Here is an 18,541-nt window from a genome sequence, read left to right as displayed (position 1 = left end):
CCACTGGAAACCTGTACATGCGCTCACAGTGAAAACCAGATCACACCTGGCTAAATGGCAAAAAATAAAAAATAGTGGGGTGGGGGGCGATCCCACTGGAGCAGATACAGAAAAATAGGATCCTTCATTCATAGGAATGAAAAATGGGACGGTCACTCCAGAAAATATTTTGACACTTTATTTCAAAACTAAAAATGGAGGGTACCTGGGTGGCTCAGTTGGTTGGACGTCTGCCTTCGGCTCAGGTCATGATCTTGGGGTCCTGGAACTGAGGAGGGCCTACTTCTCCCACTCCCTCTGCTGCTCCCCCTGCTTGCTCTCTCTCTCTCTCTCTCTCTCTCTCTCTCTCTCAAATAAATAAATTTTTTAAAATCTTTAAAAAAAAACAACTAAAAATGGATTTATCATACAATCCAGCGATTACATCCTGGGGCATTTATCCCTCAGAAATGAAGAACTTATTTTCACATAGAAAATAATACTTGAGTGTTCATAGTAGCTTTGTTTGTGACAAAGACCAGGAACCATTCAAACATCCCTCAATGCGTGAATTGTTAAACACACATGGATTACGACTCAGTAGTCATGAGGAATGAACTACTAATACACCCTGTACTCGGATGAAACTCAACAAAATTTGGCCCAGTGAGAACAAAAAGAAAAAAAAAACAAAAACATAAAACAAAAACAAAAACAAAAAAAACAGCAACCTGAAAAAGATACATGTATACTGTATGTTTCCATTTATGTGACATTCATGAAGTGACATAACTACAGAAATGGAAGATCAGTGGTTTCCAGGGGTTAGTGATGGTGGGGTGGGAGGGTGGGTGTGACAACGGGGGTAATGCACAGGAGCCTTGTGGCGACCGTAGTTAAGTGTCTTGATTGTGGTGCACTCACACGAGCCACACATGTAATGAAATGACACACAGCCACGCACAGCACACATGTACTATGGATTGTAGCAATGTTAATTTCCGGGTTTTGATTCTTTTTTAAAAAAAAAAAAAAAAAGATTTATTTATTCATGAGACACACAGAGAGAGGCAGAGACACAGGCAGAGATACAAGCAGGCTCCCTGCAGGGAACCCGATGGGGGACTCGATCCCTGGACCACGATCACGTCCTCAGCTAAAGACAGATGCTCAACCGCTGAGCTACCCAGGTGTGCCCCTGGGTTTTTATTCTGTTTGTGACGCAAGATGTTAACACTGGGGGAGTCTGGGTGAACGAGGTTCACGGGATCTCTCTGCACATTTTTTACAACATCCTGCAAATGTGCAATTATCTTCCTCTTTTTTTTTAAGATTTTATTTATTTATTCCTGAGAGCCCCAGAGAGAGGAGGCAGACATAGGCAGAGGGAGAAGCAGGCTCCCTGCGGGAAGCTCGACGCGGGACTTGATCCCGGGACCAGGATCACGCCCTGAGCCAAAGGCAGGCGCTCAACTGCTGAGCCACCCGGGGATCCCTGTGTAATTATCTTCCAAACAGAAGTATTTAAAAGCCTAAATTTGTCCTCATCCAAAATGTGCTCCTCTTCCTCAATTTTTTCATTTCATATCCACAGAGGGGAAAGCCAGACACAGAGGCATCAGCCCATACTCCTCCTTATCCATCCCTGTCATCATCAAACAATAATAATGGTGACGATGGTGACAACGAAAATAATGAAACAATATTTATGGAATACTTCTTCTCTACCCTCCTGCTTACAGCACACATGGCCTCATCATCAACTCCTCACCTCAACTCTGTTACCTTTAAAATGATTTTAAAGGTAAGGAAATGAGGGTTCCAGGGGCTAATAACTATGGCCAAGGTCCCACAGCTTGCATACATATGTAAACGTTCGTGGATGAAATAACCAAGTTCTATTTATATAGATCCAATAGATGTGTTTACAATGGCACATTACATAAAACCCATTAATTCAGATGTACTGCTACCCTCACCCGCTCCCTGAAATAATTCCATTTAAATGCTTCACAGACATCTTTAACATCCCTTCATCTAACACAGGTTTCCCAAGTATATTGTCTCGATTTCTAATTTGAAAATAGTGCTTTTGAGCCCATAGACAATGCTGTCCTTGAAAAAGCTAAAAGGACCCATTTAGACAACATTAAGGATAAATTTAGGTTTTTTAAAAAAACTTTGCTATGTGGTTCTCACACTCAGCTATGTTGTTCAGTGGTTCTCAACACTGAAAGAGAATTAAAATCAGAACGAGCACTGGGTGTTACACTATATGTTGGCAAATCGAACTTCAATTAAAAAAGTGAAAGAAAAAAATGCTCAAAGCAATAAAGTCAAATTCTAACCCCTTAAAAAAGAGAGAGAATTAAAATCATACTGTATTTAAAAGGACAAGGACAGGTCAAAAAAAAACATACGGTATTATATAAACCTCAAAGTTGCTAAGACTAGATCTTCATCGTGCACGACACGCAAAAAGGACACGATAGTTATGTGGTGTGATAAGGGTGTTTGCTAACGCTCCTGTAGTAATACTGTTGTAACACATTGATGGAGCAAGCCAGCACGTTAGACGCCTCAAACTTACACGATGTTCTAGGGCAACATTTTAATTGGGGAAAACACCTGGGGAGCATTAAAAACTATCAAAGCCCACAGAGTGAGTCTGCTGGCCTGGAGTGGACACGGGGTGTGGCACTCTTTCAAGTTCCTCTCGTGATCCCAAGTGTACCCTTGAGCTGAGAACCACTTGTTTACAGGCATTGCGATCTCCACAGTGTAATTCTGTGGGTCGCAGTCTTGTTCATACACAAGAATCGCCTGGAAAGCTTTGTAAAAATCCTGAAGCCCAGGATCCACTCCCCACTCCCCTCCCAATAAAATAAATAAATAGATAGATAGATAGATAAATAGATAAATAGATAAATAGGTAGATAAATAGATAAATACATACATAACTAAAATTTTAAAAATCAAAAAAAAAAAAAAAAAACCTCTAATTTAGTTAGGCCTCAAGGCATTCTTACATTTCAAAACCACCTTAGAGAGACCTCTTCCGCAGCCAGAGTTGAGAACCTGCCACTTACGGGGACCGCTTTGTAAATGAGGTTCAAAGGACTGTTGAACCCACTGTCAAATTCTTGGGACGGTAAGATCGCATCCCCCTCCCGCCCAAAGCCCTACCCCACTGACCCCGTGGCTGCAAAACTGTGTGGACCGCCCTTGCTTTTTCCTTTTCCTGTATACCAGGTGACCTCTATCAGCATCCAAAGACAGCACTGATGGAGACTGTTTTAACCTAATTCGGCTTCCCCAAATAGCACCTGGTTGTCCTAAATAAAGGACTTGAAAGAGTGTCCCTTCAGGTGAGAGCTTTTGTGAGAACTCGGATATAAAGCAATCCCCCCCCCCCCTCCTTTTACCTGAAAGACAGACTGGGAAGGTGTCACCTGTTCTTGCACGTGTTGTCAACAGCAACGATGGCGGGAACGCTCACAACACGGAGGCACCCCGCCAAATGTCTTCCACCCACCTGACTTCACTCCATCCTAAAAATACATCTGGGACCAGGGAGCAGCATTATTTCCATTTTGCGGAGTTGAAAGCCCAGACAGAGGTGAAGTTCATGTGCCCAAGGTCAGCACCCGGCAGGTGTCTCCGAGACAGAAGACGGACCCGGGCTGTCGGGCCCACCTCTGGCTGCACTGTCCTCAAGACGCGTCACAGCAGTCACCAGGACTTCTGTCCCGATGCCCGATGGCTGGCTGGGAGGAGGCCACAGCCAGGGCACACAGGGCAGAGCCCCACAGGGACGGTCCCCGCTGCCCCCTCCCCGCAGCCCAGTATTCCCTGGGCCCCTGGCTCTGTGACATCACAGCCCCCGTGTGCCCGGCCAGCTGCAGGTGAGCGAGCCCCCGGCCAGGCCGGCAGAGGACGGTGCTCCCCGGGCCCCACAGGCACAGCGTGCCTGTCCCCCCTGCACAGCTCGCATGCGCAGGTGCAGGGGGTGCCCACCAGCCCCAACTGCCCTGACCCCCCCTTCCCCCAGGTCTGGGTCCTGGCCTCCCCACCCGTGCCAGCCGAGCCGGGGGCCCCCAGCTCCAGGAGCCTTCCGGGGTGGCCCTGCTGTGTCCTTCTGTCCCCTCCCGGGGCTTGGGGCCCTGGACACCTGAGGCTCACAGCCCGTGGGGCCCAAGCCCAGGGCCCTTTGCTCTGGCTCCTGCCCCCACCTAGAGGCGGGCCCCGGTAGCGCAGGACACCACGCACCTGCGGCCCAGCCTGGTCAAGGCCACACATCGGCCACATCCCCTTCAGCGTCAGCATTTCCCTTCCCAAGCTTTGGCGATGCAGCAGGCCGGGAGCCCAGCACTTACCACCATTAGCTGATCCTCGCAACCGCCTTCCAGGCTAGATACTATGATCGACAGCCCCATTTTACAGATTAAAAAAAACAAAAAACAGCCTTCAGGAAGTAAAATTCTTCTAAATTCCACAGCTTAATAAGTAGTAGATCTTTATTTTTTCTATTTTTTAAAAGATTTTATTTATTCATGAAAGACACACACACAGAGAGAGAGAGAGAGAGGGAGGGAAGGAGGGAGAGGGAGAGGCAGAGAGAGAAGCAGGCTCTGTGCAGGGAGCCCGATGTAGGATTCGATCCTGGAACCCCAGGATCACGCCCTGGGCCAAAGGCAGGTGCTCAACCGCTGAGCCTCCCAGGCTCCCCAGTAGTAGATCTTTAAGAATGATCCCCCCAAAAAATGTGCCTGTGACCCCAGCACTACTTCCCTTGAGATTCTTCTGTTTCTGAAGGGGGCTCCAAAGTTCAAAATTCTTTGCGGCCAGGACTCCAAGGAGAAAGCGTTTCTGCCCCCACCCCACCCCAAACTTTCCCATGAAACTGCTGGCTGGGCTGAAGGTGTGGAATGCGTTGATGCTAGATTCAAACAAATGCACGTGTAAACCCCTGCTGCCCTGCTAACAGGGAACCATCTCCGGGCTATTTGCATCCATGTGAGCCTCTGTAGAGAAAGAGACCTCCGCTCAATGTGTGAAACAAAAATTGAATTTATTTCCCACTCACCAAGGGAGAATCGGGCTTCCATGCCAAAGCCTCTGAACAAAGCTAAGGGCTGATTTACAAGGGGATCCGGGAGGTGCTGAGTTGATGGGAGGTGGCATCTCAGGGGCAGGAGTGCTTGGGAATGGTAGGTCAGCAGCTGCGAAAGGGGCCCTACTATTGCCTCTTGCTTTCAGAAGAATGGTCACTAAAGCAAAGTTTCATCAATAGATTAAAAGGATTTGAAACCGGTTCTGGAGATTACCTGTTAAACCGTGGTTACAGAGCCATCGGTCTTAGGAGAGTGGGAACTTCTTTTTCATTCTCGGCCTCTCCCTTTGTGGTCCTCCCTCAACCAAAACTGCAGGAAAGACCCTCCGGGGTTACACAGATGCTCAACCACTGTCGTCCACTTTCCTTGAAGACACAGTTCCTCTTTTCTGCCTACAGCGATCCGGTGTTCAGTTTGAGCATTGGCCGGCCTGATGTCTTTTGGTTTTGTCTTTGAATCATCTGTGGAGCTATACATTGGGCCAATGGCCGCCTAAGATCCTTTGACTTCTCTGGACAGCAGCGCTAAATGAGTGTGAGGCAAACAATATTAATTAAAAACACACACACACACACAATAATAATGAAAAGAGTTTAATTATTAGATTAAATAATTAGGTTATTTAAAAGAAGGGTCTGGAAGGCACGCCAGAATCATAATCCACAATTTCCTAGGCATGACCAAGAAAATAAATTCCCTATGTCCATTTTGGATAGCCAGGCTGCCTTTTCTTTGGGCCCCTTACATGGGGTATCAATCCAGGGACTCCAAGACGTGCTGGCAAAGGTACATACTCTCTGATTAGCCAAATAAAAATCCAAAGGTATTCTATTATCCATAGTTACTTGAGCTAAGGATTTTCAACTGGTTGGTTGTGCTCCAGAGCATGGGTTGTATTCTTTGCTATGTCAGTCAAGGCGAGAGAAAAGGAGCCCCACGGCTTGTCCAGCTCCTACGGGGGGCCCCTCTGTCCTCAGAAGTCTGGTCCGCCTCCTGGTATGGGTAGCCTCAGGAAGGGCTTCACGCTCTCCAATGCCGAGTGAGCTGACACAGTCTGCTGGGGGTGTTGGGCAGCTGTACCATGGGTCTGTACCAGACCCATAGTCTGCTGGGGGTGTTGGGTCCTATACCGGGACTTGGGATAGTCCTGGTTCTAGTTGGCATTGAAGAGGGTGATTTCATGCTAACAAGCAGTACCGTCGTCTGACTATATTTATTCACGATTCCCCTTGAGATTTTAGGGGAAGGAGAGGACTGTGTTGAGGGCTAAGTTCTCCTCAGAGGGGCATCACCGGACCGATCTAGACCACAAGTTCTTCCAAATGGTTTTCTGCTCACAGTAAATACAAGGGTCCTCGTCAATAGGCCCCACCTTCTTTATGGACAGGAGGGTTTTGATCTTGTTTTTATTTTAGGAACCAATTGTTTTCTCCAAGGAGCCACGTGAGGACTCTTTGAAAATGACCAGGAGGTCTAAGCTGGCATTTCCCATGCCGATTTATCTAAGTTCCCTATCTTGGGTCTGAGCCTCCCCCAAAGAGAGAAGGAAAGGTTCCTTTTACTTAAGCTGTTGGGCTGCCCTAGGATTTCTTTGAAAGTGTCCTGAAGTCTATTAAATCTCCTCGTAATTCATCTTTGCTTGCAATTTTGAATCTTTGTCCAATCTTTCCCCTCAGGGAAAGACTTTTGAAATAGTTTTAGGTGGTACGTTTCCTATCTTTCTCCTCAAGCCCACTTTTTTGAATTATGTGTAGGTGGGTTATTTAAATCTTCTGGCCTTTTCCATCCTGCTCCTCTTAAACATTCCTCCCTCCGCATTGAAGGTCAGCCATTAAGTGAACTGATTGGTACAAATGGCAATAAGTGAAAGAATAACAGGACCCCGAATTATACAGCCACTTTCTGTCATTTGGAAATTTGGGATAATTCTAAATATGTGCCCTCAACTCAACTGTCACCCAGGGTTTGAATTCAAGCTCTCTGGACCCACCTCCTGGTACAGGAGTTTCTGGGGGATATGGTGCAAAGTTGACTATTCTTTTCTACAGAAATGAAGGGAGTTTATTTAGGCAGTCACGGGAAGGAATAGAAAGAGTGTAAGTGGGTGGTAACGATAAAGCTGGGTGGAGAGAGAAAAAGAGATGTAAAGAAAGTAGGTTTCAGAAGGTTTGAGTAGGAGTACGGTTTTTTTTTTTTCTTTCTTTCTTTCTTTCTTTCTGAGATCAGAACATACCAATCAAAGAAGCTCTCTCTACTGAATGTTTGGTGTTTTTGTCTTCTTTTTCAAGAGCCCCTCTTCAATCTCTTATTTTAGACATTAAAGGTTTGCCATAGTGCCCGTAATTCCAAGTCATCTGGTGAAATTCTTTCATTTATTAATATAAGCACACACATGAAAGTGCATGTGAATATATATGTGAAGCAGAAGTTTGTTTTCCAGGAAGAGGCAGCAACTTTAATGTAGATGAAACCACGACAAGCAGGAGAGAACACTCCACAGGTGACCACAGTTACGCGTGGTGTCTTGAATTCCCGGGCCTAAGAGAGCCTAAGCAAGGCCACTGATCAATAACCTGGAAATCACTTATTCCAGAACATAGGCTGAGTCAAGTGACCTTTCATTAAGTTAACAAGACAATACATGTGCTCATGAGGGTCCGGACGGACCCAAGGCAGAATTTTAGCAATTATCTTTATACACAGTGATCATCGGCTATCAGACCCCCAACTATTAGTCCTCGGGGCTGACCTATGGTGAGGGCTTCTCAAGACCTGTGCTTCCACTCCTTCCTCAGGAAACACTTCCTTCCACATTCAGCATACGTGAGGCGATCCAGCACAAAGCCAAATCCCATGAGGCCAGAATCTACATGAAGGAAATTGAAACTAAAGCGAGCAGCAGAATAAGCATATTAACGGCAGGCCTATTTGCTAAATGAGGCGTCTCCAAAACAAAAGACCTAGTCGCCTTATACAAATTTCTAGCTGCTTATAAATCCTAAGGAGATACAACAAATTCACTGAAGAGAGCTCAAGGAAATGCATCAGAGCTCAAATCATGTTGAAAAACTCACTTGGCGACAAATCCAAAAGACTGTTGGAGGTGGGGGCTAACCGAACCCAGGGAGGACCCCTTTGATCCAAGGATGCTGCAAGATGGGGACATTGGTACACGTCGAGGCTGCTGGCTGTATCTAAGCACAATATAGAAGTCGTGCTACATCAAACAGCGTTATGTGCCGGAAGTTAAAGATCTTGTATTAATTTAAGAAGTCAAGGGTAAGGGCGCCTGGGAGGCTCAGTCGGTGAACCTCTACCTTCGGCTCAGGGTGTGATCCCGGGGTCCTAGGATCGAGTCTTACCATCGGGCTTCCCTGCAGGGAGCCTACTTCTCCCTCTGCCTGTGTCTCTCCCTCTCTCAGTCTGTCTCTCATGAATAAATAAATAGAATCTTAAAAAAAAAAAAAAAAAAAAGTCAAGAGTAAAAGAAACAGAGAGACCAGTTAGGAGACTATTCTAATTCAGGCAAGAGATAAGGGTGGCTCAGACCAGGGGATAGTAGTTGAGAAACTGAGAAGCAAGTGGCCATGAGTGAGGCAGCTCACATGGTGAATTGGGTCTTGTGAGGGGCCTCAGCCCATACATGATAAGAATTTCCTAAAAGGGGGTCTTGCCACGGAAAGGGGAGTGAGAACAGGAAGTGCCCAGGGACAAAGGAGTTTGGGACTAAAACAAGGTTTTCTAATTCTGGACCATCAGATCTAGAAAGGTCCTTGAAGATACCGTGTAGCCTAACTTCCTCTTGTGATTGATGAGGCTCCGGGGACACAGAGCTACACATGGACTTAGCCACAGCCAGTCAGCAAGTTGATGGCAGCACTAGGCCCTACACCTGCAAGCCTGGGCTTCACGGCCGCGCCCCCCAGGACCTGGACCAGCCGGGATATTTGGAAGCCAGCAAGCCACATGAAGGGATGGGAAAGGGAATGGAATGGCCATTTACTGGGCATGTACTGTGTGCCAAGCACCACGGGGGTGACTTTTAACCCTTTACTTCTGGAAGGAGGCACTGCATTCCCATTTTCCCCACCAAAAAAGCGAGGTTCAAGAAAGTTAAGGAATCTACCCAAGAATGTGCACCTAGAAATGGGCCAGAACATGGATGGACTTGACTATGGAGCATGTCCTTATGTATTTCTATACAAGCCAGGAATCTGCGGTAGGGGGAGCCCAGCTGGACTGGGAGAACAGGTAAAGGACCAGCATTTTTCACCCACAATCTTATGATTATTTAGGAAACAGTCCTGCCCAGGGAATTGGGCTCCAAATCAAGATCAGCTGATTCAGCACAGCGCCCTTACCGGCAAAGCTGGCAGAGTAAAGGCTTCAACTCCTCTCCATGGGTAAGAAAATACTATTTAGAATGGGAAAAATAGTTTTAAGAGAGGGTAACCTAGACACAAGGGCCTGGGCCTGCAGCCATGGGAAGCTATGCAAGATTTGGGAACAGGGAAGGCTATTATCCCTTGGGAGAGGTTGACCCAGTTCAGCCCATCATGGAGAACTTCCAATGGGCGTCTAGAGGCCAGGTCCCAGAGACCATGGCCCCCATTCCTTTACCTCTTACAGCAGCCCACCAAAACCTGGCCTTGAAGATTTTCAGCTTATGCTGCAGAGACTGTGAGGAGCCCCACTCCATGGATGACTCCAAGGTCCCCAGTCAAAGCCAAGAGCCTCAGCCATCGACCTGCAGTAGGTACCAGACAGGAACATCCCGCCTGGCCTCTCTAGACCTCATGGTGTTCGTCCGCCTTCCGCTGAGATACCCTCAGATTTCCTTCAGCTTTTTTTTTTTTTAATTTTATTTATTTATTTATGATAGTCACACAGAGAGAGAGAGAGAGAGGCAGAGACACAGGCAGAGGGAGAAGCAGGCTCCATGCACTGGGAGCCCGACGTGGGATTCGATCCCGGGTCTTCAGGATCGCGCCCTGGGCCAAAGGCAGGCGCTAAACCGCTGCGCCACCCAGGGATCCCTTCCTTCAGCTTTTGAATGATGATTCGAACCTAAAATATGAGATGGGGGCTTCCTAACCCAAACCAATAAACAAAAGGCAGGGAGGCCAGGGAGGCGGCCAGCACAGGTTCAACAGCAGGAGAAAAATTCTCCTGGCACGTTTTGCCAGAAATCCAGAGAGGGTCTGAAACCACACCCCCCCCCCCTGAAAATAACTGCACAATAGAAACCGAGAATCTGAAAAACACCCATCCCTTTTTCCAAGATAATAACAATGATAGTGACTGAGCCCCTATTACATGCAAGGCACTGTCCAAGCACTAGGGACCCGGCTGCGATCAGGTAAGTCCCCCACTGTTTCAGGGCTGACACCGGGCAGCAGCGGTATTATCTGATCCCTACAATGATTCTGAGAAGGGGACATGATGACCCAAAATGGGTGTGTCATTTCGCAGCTCTGAAAACAGGCACGGGAGGGGAGCAATTTGCCGCAGTTAGGCATCTGGTAAAGGACAGAGCTCTGTGTTACAGGACACAGCTCAGTCGGTTGCTATACTTTTAAGAATTTAGAGGTCTTTACATAAAAACAAAGCCTTATGTACAATGTTCACCATAACAGTGTTTATGTAGCAGAAACACCCTAGACTCCCGACAAGAGTATTAAGTGACTCTTGAATTCTCTGCAAAATAGAATGTTATACAACCGTGGCTTCTTAAAAATTCAGCGACCCGAGAAAAACATTTCTGACATCACGTATGTGAAAAACATGAAATGCATACACGACATGTGGGATACGATGGGCCACGTAAAAAAATGCGTAAGGGACGACAAGAACTGTGATCACATCTGAAGGGATGGGCGTTTGGGGCATTTCTGTGTCTACTTCACATTCTTCAGTGCCCCCTAGTTTTTCCGTAACGGATACTCATTCACATTTGTAAATGGGAGAAAAAGGTTAAACTTTATGTTTTTTGAAAGAACATACATATTTTGAACCTAGCATGTGCTTAGGAGGCAGAGCGTTCAGAGGACTGGAGGAGGGAGATCCACGTGGTCCCTACCCTGTAATAACCACCTCTGGCCCACGTGCACCCCGACAAGGTGGGCGACACCCCTTCACTCCCGCCACCTCTCCTGAGCCTCTCCCCCCCCCCCGCCCCCGATGGTGTGGAATTATCACCGCCAGGCTTACAGAAGGAAGAGCTGGCCAGCAAGAATCCCAAGCGTGCTAACGAAGCCTCCTGCTTGCCTTTGGGACAACCCCTGATGGGTCCAGAAAAGAGAGCCTCCTCCACCAGCAATAATGAGCATGAGGGTGAGTCCCAGACTGGGATCCTAGCGCCAACCAGGAACCCCCCCACCGTCCAGATGACCAAATCACTTTGATATCTGAGCTAAGTGGGGTGGCAGGGGAGACGGGACCACTCCCTCCAGGAAGCCACAGTCATATTCTAGAACACACTGGAGTGATTCCTGGAGTCTGACACCTGCCTGCACGACCTCTCGAGCTGGGAATCACTTGAGGAGCAGCAGACCTCACACATGGAGCACACATCCACGCCCCTAAGCCCCGGGGGCCTTGTCTCACGTGTGTTTTGGGTGTGGCTGTTGCTCTCGTGTCTGATTTGGCCGCTAGAGGGTAAGTCCCGGGAGGACAAACCCAGCCAGGTAGGTGGCAAGTAAACAAGGCCAGAAAATGCTTGTGGACTGGAGTGTAGTTCAGCTGGGGGTGAAACACTTCAGGGGCAATAGGAGCAGGATAGAAGCCCAGTCCGGGAGGAACAAATGACTCCTCCGCTCAACTCCCAAACACCCTGGGCCGCCGGCTGCTGAGAGCTAAGGGCCAGCGCGGCCCAGACGTTTCAGAATTCTCAAAACAGCCACAGCCTCCTGGCAAGCAGAACCTCACACAAAGTCCAATTGCAATAAGAGACGAAAGGGGTCCCGCTGCCCCTGAATCCAGGGCAGGGCCTGGGAGCCCCACGAGCACCGTCACTCCCTCCCGTGTGTGGCTCCGTGCATCCCAGTTCAAAATCCCACCTCCCGTTGCATAGAGAAGACTGAGGTCCACAGGGGGAAGGGACCTTCCAAAAGCCCACTGGCAAGGGGTAGCGTTAGAACAGGACGGGCCCCATTCTCTCACTTTCCAGGCCTCTGCTCTTTGCAAGTCCCCTCATCATCACTCAACGTGCCAATGCAGTACAAACACGGAAACTCTCTCTTTTTTTTTTTTAAGATTTTATTTATTTATTCATTCATGAGAGATACAGAGAGAGAGAGAGAGAGAGAGAGAGAGAGAGGCAGAGACACAGGCAGAGGGAGAAGCAGGCTCCATGCAGGGAGCCCGACGTGGGACTCGATCCCGGGTCTCCAGGATCGCGCCCTGGGCCGAAGGCAGCACTAAGCCGCTGAGCCACCTGGGCTGCCCCAAACATGGAACCTCTTGACGTGTCCCTGTCACACAGGACCCCCGAGTCCCAGCCCGGGGTCCACGTGGCTCGCCCAGTGTTCCAGAATCTGACCATGATTGGGGATGGAGGTGACCAGGGTGCTCTGTCCACACCAAGGGCCAAGGTTCCACCCAGCGCCATAATTCCTTCCTTCCTTCCTTCTAGAAGGGAATACACATGTTTCCCCGAGAGATTTTTACAAGAGAAACCCAACCCGCTACTCCCAGGATCGCTGGCCATTCCAGCCGTGCCACACCGGGAGACCCTGAGCGTTCTAGTCCGCTGCTACCAGGCAGGCCTCCGGGGCTGCACGCTGCCAGCAAGGCTCCGGGAGGAAGGGGGCAGCGAGCAGGGGCCATGAAGACAGATTCGGAAACTCCCCCCGAGGAGGAGAAGACGTCTGAGCCACCTCTGTGCCACCAGCACCACTGTCGGGGGCGGGGAGGGGGGGCTCCCTCCAAATAAAGCACTTGGTACAGCACAGGCTGTGTCTCCTCTTTCCCCGCCTCCTTGCCAGGGAGTAGCTCTTCCAAAGCCTTATTGGCTTGTCTTCCTTACTGTTTTTTTTTTCTTTTTCTCCTGTTTTTAAGCACATGGTCACGCCTAGCTCGCCGAAAACAAAAAATCTAAGCCTTGCGGACACCTTCTTCTCGTCTTGAAACCATCTTGGACTTATTGAAAAGTTGCAATAGATGCAAAGAACCCCTGTTGACGCTTCACCCAGACTCACGATTGCTTGCATCTCCCCCCACCTGCTCCCTCCTGCCTCGTCTCTGTGTCCCCCGGTCAGTTCCTTCCGACAGACCTCCTTCCCCCGACCAGGTCAGTGTGTGTGCCCTGAGAACAAGCATATTCTCTTAGAGAAGAACTCCAGGACAGTTCTCAAAAAAAAAAAAAAAAAAAAAAAAAAAATCCAACACTGAGATGCTGGTGTCACCAAGGGTCCCCCAAATGTCTTCCAGCTGCTTTGCCACCCGATGCAGGGTCGAACCCAACATCATGAGTCACAGGCAGTGCCGTGTCCCCGCCGCGTGTCCTCACCAGCAACAGTTCGGTCTTTATCTTCGGGAGCTCTCCGTTTCTGAGGGACACAGGCACAACCATCTTATGAGGTGCCCCCCTATTTACGTTCATTTTAGGACTCTGGTTTCCCGTGTTTGGCTGGAAGACCACAGCAGTGACACTGTCCCCCCAGAGCATCCTGTCAGGGGACACACGGCATAGGGACGTCCTGCGTGGGTGACATGAACTAGGTCACCTGCCGAAGACGCCTTCACCGCCAGGCTCCCCTCCGCAGGTTACGATCTCGCCCCTTGGAAGGAATGAGGCGTTGGGTGGAGAGACGCCGTGGATTGCTGTGGTCGTCAAGCTCCCACCCCCTGGTTTAAGGGCCCACAAGGCCCGGGAGCAGCACAGCCTGTACTGATCTAAGGAGGTGGGACACGCGGGATGGGGAACCACCCCTAGTGGGCGCAGGGGAGGCCACGGCCCGGGCACACAGGGCAGAGCCCCACAGGGACGGTCCCCGCTGCCCCCTCCCCGCAGCCCAGCATTCCCTGGGCCCCTGGCTCTGTGACATCACAGCCCCCGTGTGCCCGGCCAGCTGCAGGTGAGCGAGCCCCCGGCCAGGCCGGCAGAGGACGGAGCTCCCCGGCCCCGCAGGCACAGCGTGCCCGTCCCCCCTGCACAGCCTGCATGCCCAGGTGCAGGGGGTGCCCGCCAGCCCCGACTGCCCTGACCCAGGAGCCTTCCGGGGTGGCCCCGCTGGGTCCTTCTGTCCCCTCCCGGGGCTTGGGGCCCTGGACACCTGAGGCTCACAGCCCGCGGGGCCCAAGCCCAGGGCCCTTTGCTCTGGCTCCTGCCCCCACCTAGAGGCGGGCCCCGGTAGCGCAGGACACCGCGCACCTGCGGCCCCTCCCGCGGCCCCCAGGGCACCCTCGGTCCGTCCTTTACGCCCCCCACTCGCCACATTCCGGGGTGTGCTTTACCATCCCCGTTTTACAGACAGGAAAGGGGGCTTCAAGGGGGCCAAAGGGCGCTCCACGACACAGCAGGGTGCGGCAAGAAGCACATCCCCAGTTATCTAAGTAATAAGAAGCCCGCTCTCGGGCGCTTGGGGGCTCAGTCATTAAGCTTCTGCCGTCGTCTCAGGTCCTGAACCTGGGGGTCCTGGGATCGAGACCCGCGTCAGGCCCCCTGCTCAGCGGGGAGTCTGCTTCTCCCTCTCCCTGCTCTTGTGCGCTCGCTCTCTCTCTCAAATAAATAAAATCTTTAAAAACAGATATGCTCTTAACTACCACGCGGCTCAGCCAAGCTTCAGGGGAGCCTTTCCCTTTAAAAGCCACCTGCCAGCCACTCTCCAATGAGGTGCTTCTGAACATCTCTCGGTCCCTGGAAGGGCCTGGAGGGTGAGGCTTTGGGCAGCAGAGGCTGGGACACCAGACAAAACTACGCTGAACTCCCAGCTGCCCCTTTGGGCTGTGAGCCCCGGGAGTCACCTATCTGGGGCTCGGTTCCACCATCTGAAAAGTTACATGAGCTCAGAGATGTCAAAGGACCTGCCCAAGGAGCCCAGTGAAAGGCCAGCGTCCTTGACACCGTGGCTGTCTCTCCCGCCCTGTTAACTTCCAAGACTGAAGTCATCGGGGGCACTGAGGTAAGTACTGAATCGGGATGTTTCTACCCGTTTCTAAGAGCAGGAAGTACAACATCTGTTAGTGGAAGGGAGAGCAGGGAAAATATTGTGTATATCGTGCACCAGTCAGAGAGGGCTGCTGGGTTTACTGACAGGGCACCTGCTCTCTGCAAAGCCCTGCGCTCAGCGCTGGGGACAAAGGCGAACTGGGCGCATCCCTGCCTCTTAGGGAGCAGGAATCTTGCTCATGCTCACTGCCGCACCCCTCAGCTAGTGCCGGGCACCGGTGGTCCTCAATGAGCACATGTGGGACGAATCCTAATATCACAGCTTGGAGTCTAGACTCTCACAGGCAACTACACAGGCAGTGAAAATACTATCCACTCAACAAATATGTATTGAGCACCTGCTATGGGGCTATGCGAAGACAGGCAATGGCCATGACCCAGGGAAGCCCGGGGGTCTGGGAGCACAAGACAGGCCCCTAACTCCTCCCCAGGTGTAAGAGATGGCTTTCGGGAGGGAGCAGCCCCAGAGCGGAGTCTCCAGCGTGAGGGGTGGGGAGTGAGGACACAGAGGTAGGGGGACAGCTTGTGCCAAGGCATGGTGGTGACACAGTGAGAGCAAGTCTGGGGGATGGCCAGCAGCTCCTACAGCCGGAGGGCAATGGGTGAGGCTGGGAGGGAAGGAGCTGGCAGAATGGGCAGGGCCAGACCACCAAGTAGTGTCAAGCACTGAGGGTTTGAGGAAGAGGATGATGATGGGATTGGCTCCAGAGGCAGACCAGCCTGCAGGTGAGCCAGGGGTCAGCGGGGAAGCTGTGGTCACGGCAGGCGTGGAGGGTGCAGGCAATGGAGAGGATATCCATGAGGCAGGATCACAATGCCTTGACGGATGACTGAATGCAGAAGGAAGGGGAGGCAGGGCCCGGGGGAGGAGGGTCCTCTTCTCTGACTCCATACACAAAGGGAATAGTGGGACCTGATGCCAAAATAGGGGACATGGGCTGAAAAGAAATAGTTTGGGGTTGATGAGGGTGGGGAAGGGAGAGGGCCCCACCAGCAGGTGGCCAAAAGCAAACCTGTTGGTTGGTTGTCCTTAGAGCCATCAGCTCGACACTATGGCACACGGACACTCCGAGCAGAGGGGTGACTGACGTGACTTCCATTCCAGGAGGATTCCGCTGCGTGGACACCAATGAAGACGAGGGGGGAAGAAGCAGGGAGGCCAGTGAGGAGGCCACTGCAATGACCCAGGTGAGACCTGGTGGTGCCCAGGAGAGGTGGGGAGCCAGTGCCCAAGGGGGAGGCTTGGACTGAACCCAGCGTGTGGCGAGTGAATACAGCCACCATGATGGAAATTCCCAGAGTGGGGCTTTGGCCACAGGGGAAGGGAAATGAGAACAGGAGAGGGCCAGACCCCATATGGCTTCCACTTCAGCCAGTGAACCAGGCCCAGAAGAAAAGAGAAAGAGGTTTGGGAATATGACAAGGACGTACAAGCTTGGGTCATCAGAGCTTGAAGTATCGTTGGAGAAATGGTGCAGCCCAACCACTGCCCGTAAGATGGGAGCCCGGGCCCAGAGACGGGCACGGAGGAGCCCAAAGCCGCACAGCAAATTAGTGGCAGAGCCAGGATGTGAATCAGCAAGGTTGAGCTGGGTCAGCAGCAAATCTACTGATTCAACAACACACCCCTGCAGGTAAAGACGAGCAGAGCAGAGGCTCCAAGTCCTTTTCAAAGGCAAGAGGACTCTGGACAGACGAGGAAGGACTGGTCAGAAGTAGGTCCACACAGGTGGGCCTGGACGTGCTGGCCACAGGGAGCGCAGGCGCTTTGGGAGGGGAGGGGGTATGACGCCTTGGGAGAGGCTGGCCCAGTGTGACCCAGCGCTGAAACAACAATGGGCTTCTGGGGTTGGGGCTGCAGAACCCCGGGGCCCTTTCCTCTTACCCAGCCCACCAACACATGGCGTCCAAGTTCTTCTGTTGCTGCTGCCACGCCAGCAAGGGGAGCTCTACCGCTTTTGGCTCTCGCCCTCCAAGCACACCCCAGCAGCATCAGCCACGGGCCCTCAGTAGGTGGTGCGGTGGGGGTGCGGCAGGTGCAAGAACACCGGCCGGAGTTACCTCTCTGGGCTTCCGTCTCCCCAGCCACTCCCTGCTGGGACACATCAGACTTCTTTGAGCCCTTTGGGGACACGGGACTAGTTACCCACGCCCGTAACAGTGTAGCCTGATGACTATTTATCAGATATGAGATATTAGGTAAAATCACTGGCGTTTAGTCCGACAGACCAGTCATATTCTGCTTCAGCCACGTCCGGAGCTTGAGCACGCCGCCGAACCTCTCTCTCTGAGCTTCGGCATCCTTCATTACAGACCGGGGATAATGGGAGCACACTGCGTACCCGACAGGTTGTGGGGAGGATGAGATGAGGCAACACCTATACGTGCCTAGAACTTGGGCCCACACAGAGAGGGCACCCAGCAGAGGTTGGCAGTGTACGTGTTCTGGTCAGGACCAGCGAGGCCATGCTGGTGTAACAAGTAAACTTCAAAATCTCGTTTGCGGAACCCAGTTTGGGGTTATTTTTAGCTCAGGCGAGCAGCATTGTTTTTAAAGCCATCAGTAACTCGAGCAGTCCCCGTGTGGCACCGGCCCGAGACGGTCTATCCAGGCATAATCCACAGCCTTCCCCAAGGCTCAACGTTTTCCTTCACTCTTTCAGACCTGAACATGGATCCTCGCAGAAACGGTTTGAAAAGGAGATACCCACGGTACGTCACCAATAACTGGGTGCTGAGAGTGTGCACTCTTGGGAGACCCTGAGCGTTCTAGCCCGCAGTCCCCACGCTGGGCGGCTGCCCACGAGTCTCCTCCGGGAGGAAGAGGGCGGTGAGCAGGAGCTATGAAGATGAATTCAGAAACTCCCCTGGAGGAGAAGACATCTGAGCCACCCCTGTGCCACCAGCAAGAGTCACCCCAGCCACTGCGGGAGGAGCGGGCTCTAATTAAAGCCCTTGGTTGCATCACAGGGCTGTGTCCTTCCTCTTTTCCCTTCCTCTCCCCCCAGCCCTGCTTCTGAGGTTCCTTTGAATGGGGCACAACTGGAACCTGGCATCTCTTATAAAGAAATGTGGTCTGATGATTCCAAACCTCCTCAATCCCTCCTAACCAGCCCGCCGAGGGAGTGCTCAGGAGACGCTGGCCAGTGTGGCAGGTGGCTCTAAGTGGGTGCTGTAAACAATGTCTAGAGCTTGAGGGCACCATTCTCATCCCATTCTCATCCGTGGGGCGACTCCATTTGGTGCTCAGGGCCATAGAACGGGGGAGCAGGTTGTG

The 18,541-nt window shown here is 51.3% G+C and overlaps 1 protein-coding gene and 2 long non-coding RNA genes across 13 annotated transcripts in view; 2 read left to right on the top strand and 1 right to left on the bottom strand.

The window, feature by feature from the left end:
* The window catches only part of LOC144322722 (uncharacterized), a 106,352-nt gene extending 102,501 nt beyond the window's left edge, over positions 1–3,851 (bottom strand). For 8 of the 10 annotated variants that reach the window (XR_013388354.1, XR_013388353.1, XR_013388356.1 and 5 more), the window contains exon 1: positions 3,405–3,849. This is a non-coding gene — a long non-coding RNA (uncharacterized LOC144322722). Of the gene's footprint in view, positions 1–3,404 lie in introns of all 10 variants that reach the window. The other 2 variants (XR_013388352.1, XR_013388361.1) reach the window with 2 other exon arrangements.
* TEX48 (testis expressed 48) lies at positions 3,746–13,039 on the top strand. 2 transcript variants are annotated; one of them, XM_077913065.1, is made up of 5 exons: positions 3,746–3,884; positions 9,389–9,496; positions 9,723–9,845; positions 11,298–11,426; positions 12,727–13,039. In XM_077913065.1, exons 2-5 carry the CDS (start codon positions 9,493–9,495, stop codon positions 12,828–12,830), a joined length of 360 nt encoding a protein of 119 aa, XP_077769191.1. In that variant the 5' UTR covers positions 3,746–3,884; positions 9,389–9,492; the 3' UTR covers positions 12,831–13,039. The 2 variants fall into 2 exon arrangements, with proteins under 2 accessions (XP_077769191.1, XP_077769192.1); XM_077913066.1 differs by lacking the exon at positions 3,746–3,884 and adding an exon at positions 3,959–3,979.
* A 2,961-nt stretch (positions 13,040–16,000) lies between these two features.
* LOC144322724 (uncharacterized) lies at positions 16,001–18,233 on the top strand. Its single transcript, XR_013388362.1, has 2 exons — positions 16,001–16,452; positions 17,928–18,233. It is a non-coding gene; the product is annotated as an uncharacterized LOC144322724 (long non-coding RNA).
* Positions 18,234–18,541: the final 308 nt, after the last annotated feature.

The sequence above is a fragment of the Canis aureus genome, chromosome 10 (genome assembly GCF_053574225.1).
Source record: "Canis aureus isolate CA01 chromosome 10, VMU_Caureus_v.1.0, whole genome shotgun sequence".
Lineage (NCBI taxonomy): Eukaryota > Metazoa > Chordata > Mammalia > Carnivora > Canidae > Canis > Canis aureus.
The sequence above is the reverse complement of the archived record's forward strand: the minus strand, read 5'-3'. Positions and strand labels throughout refer to the sequence as shown.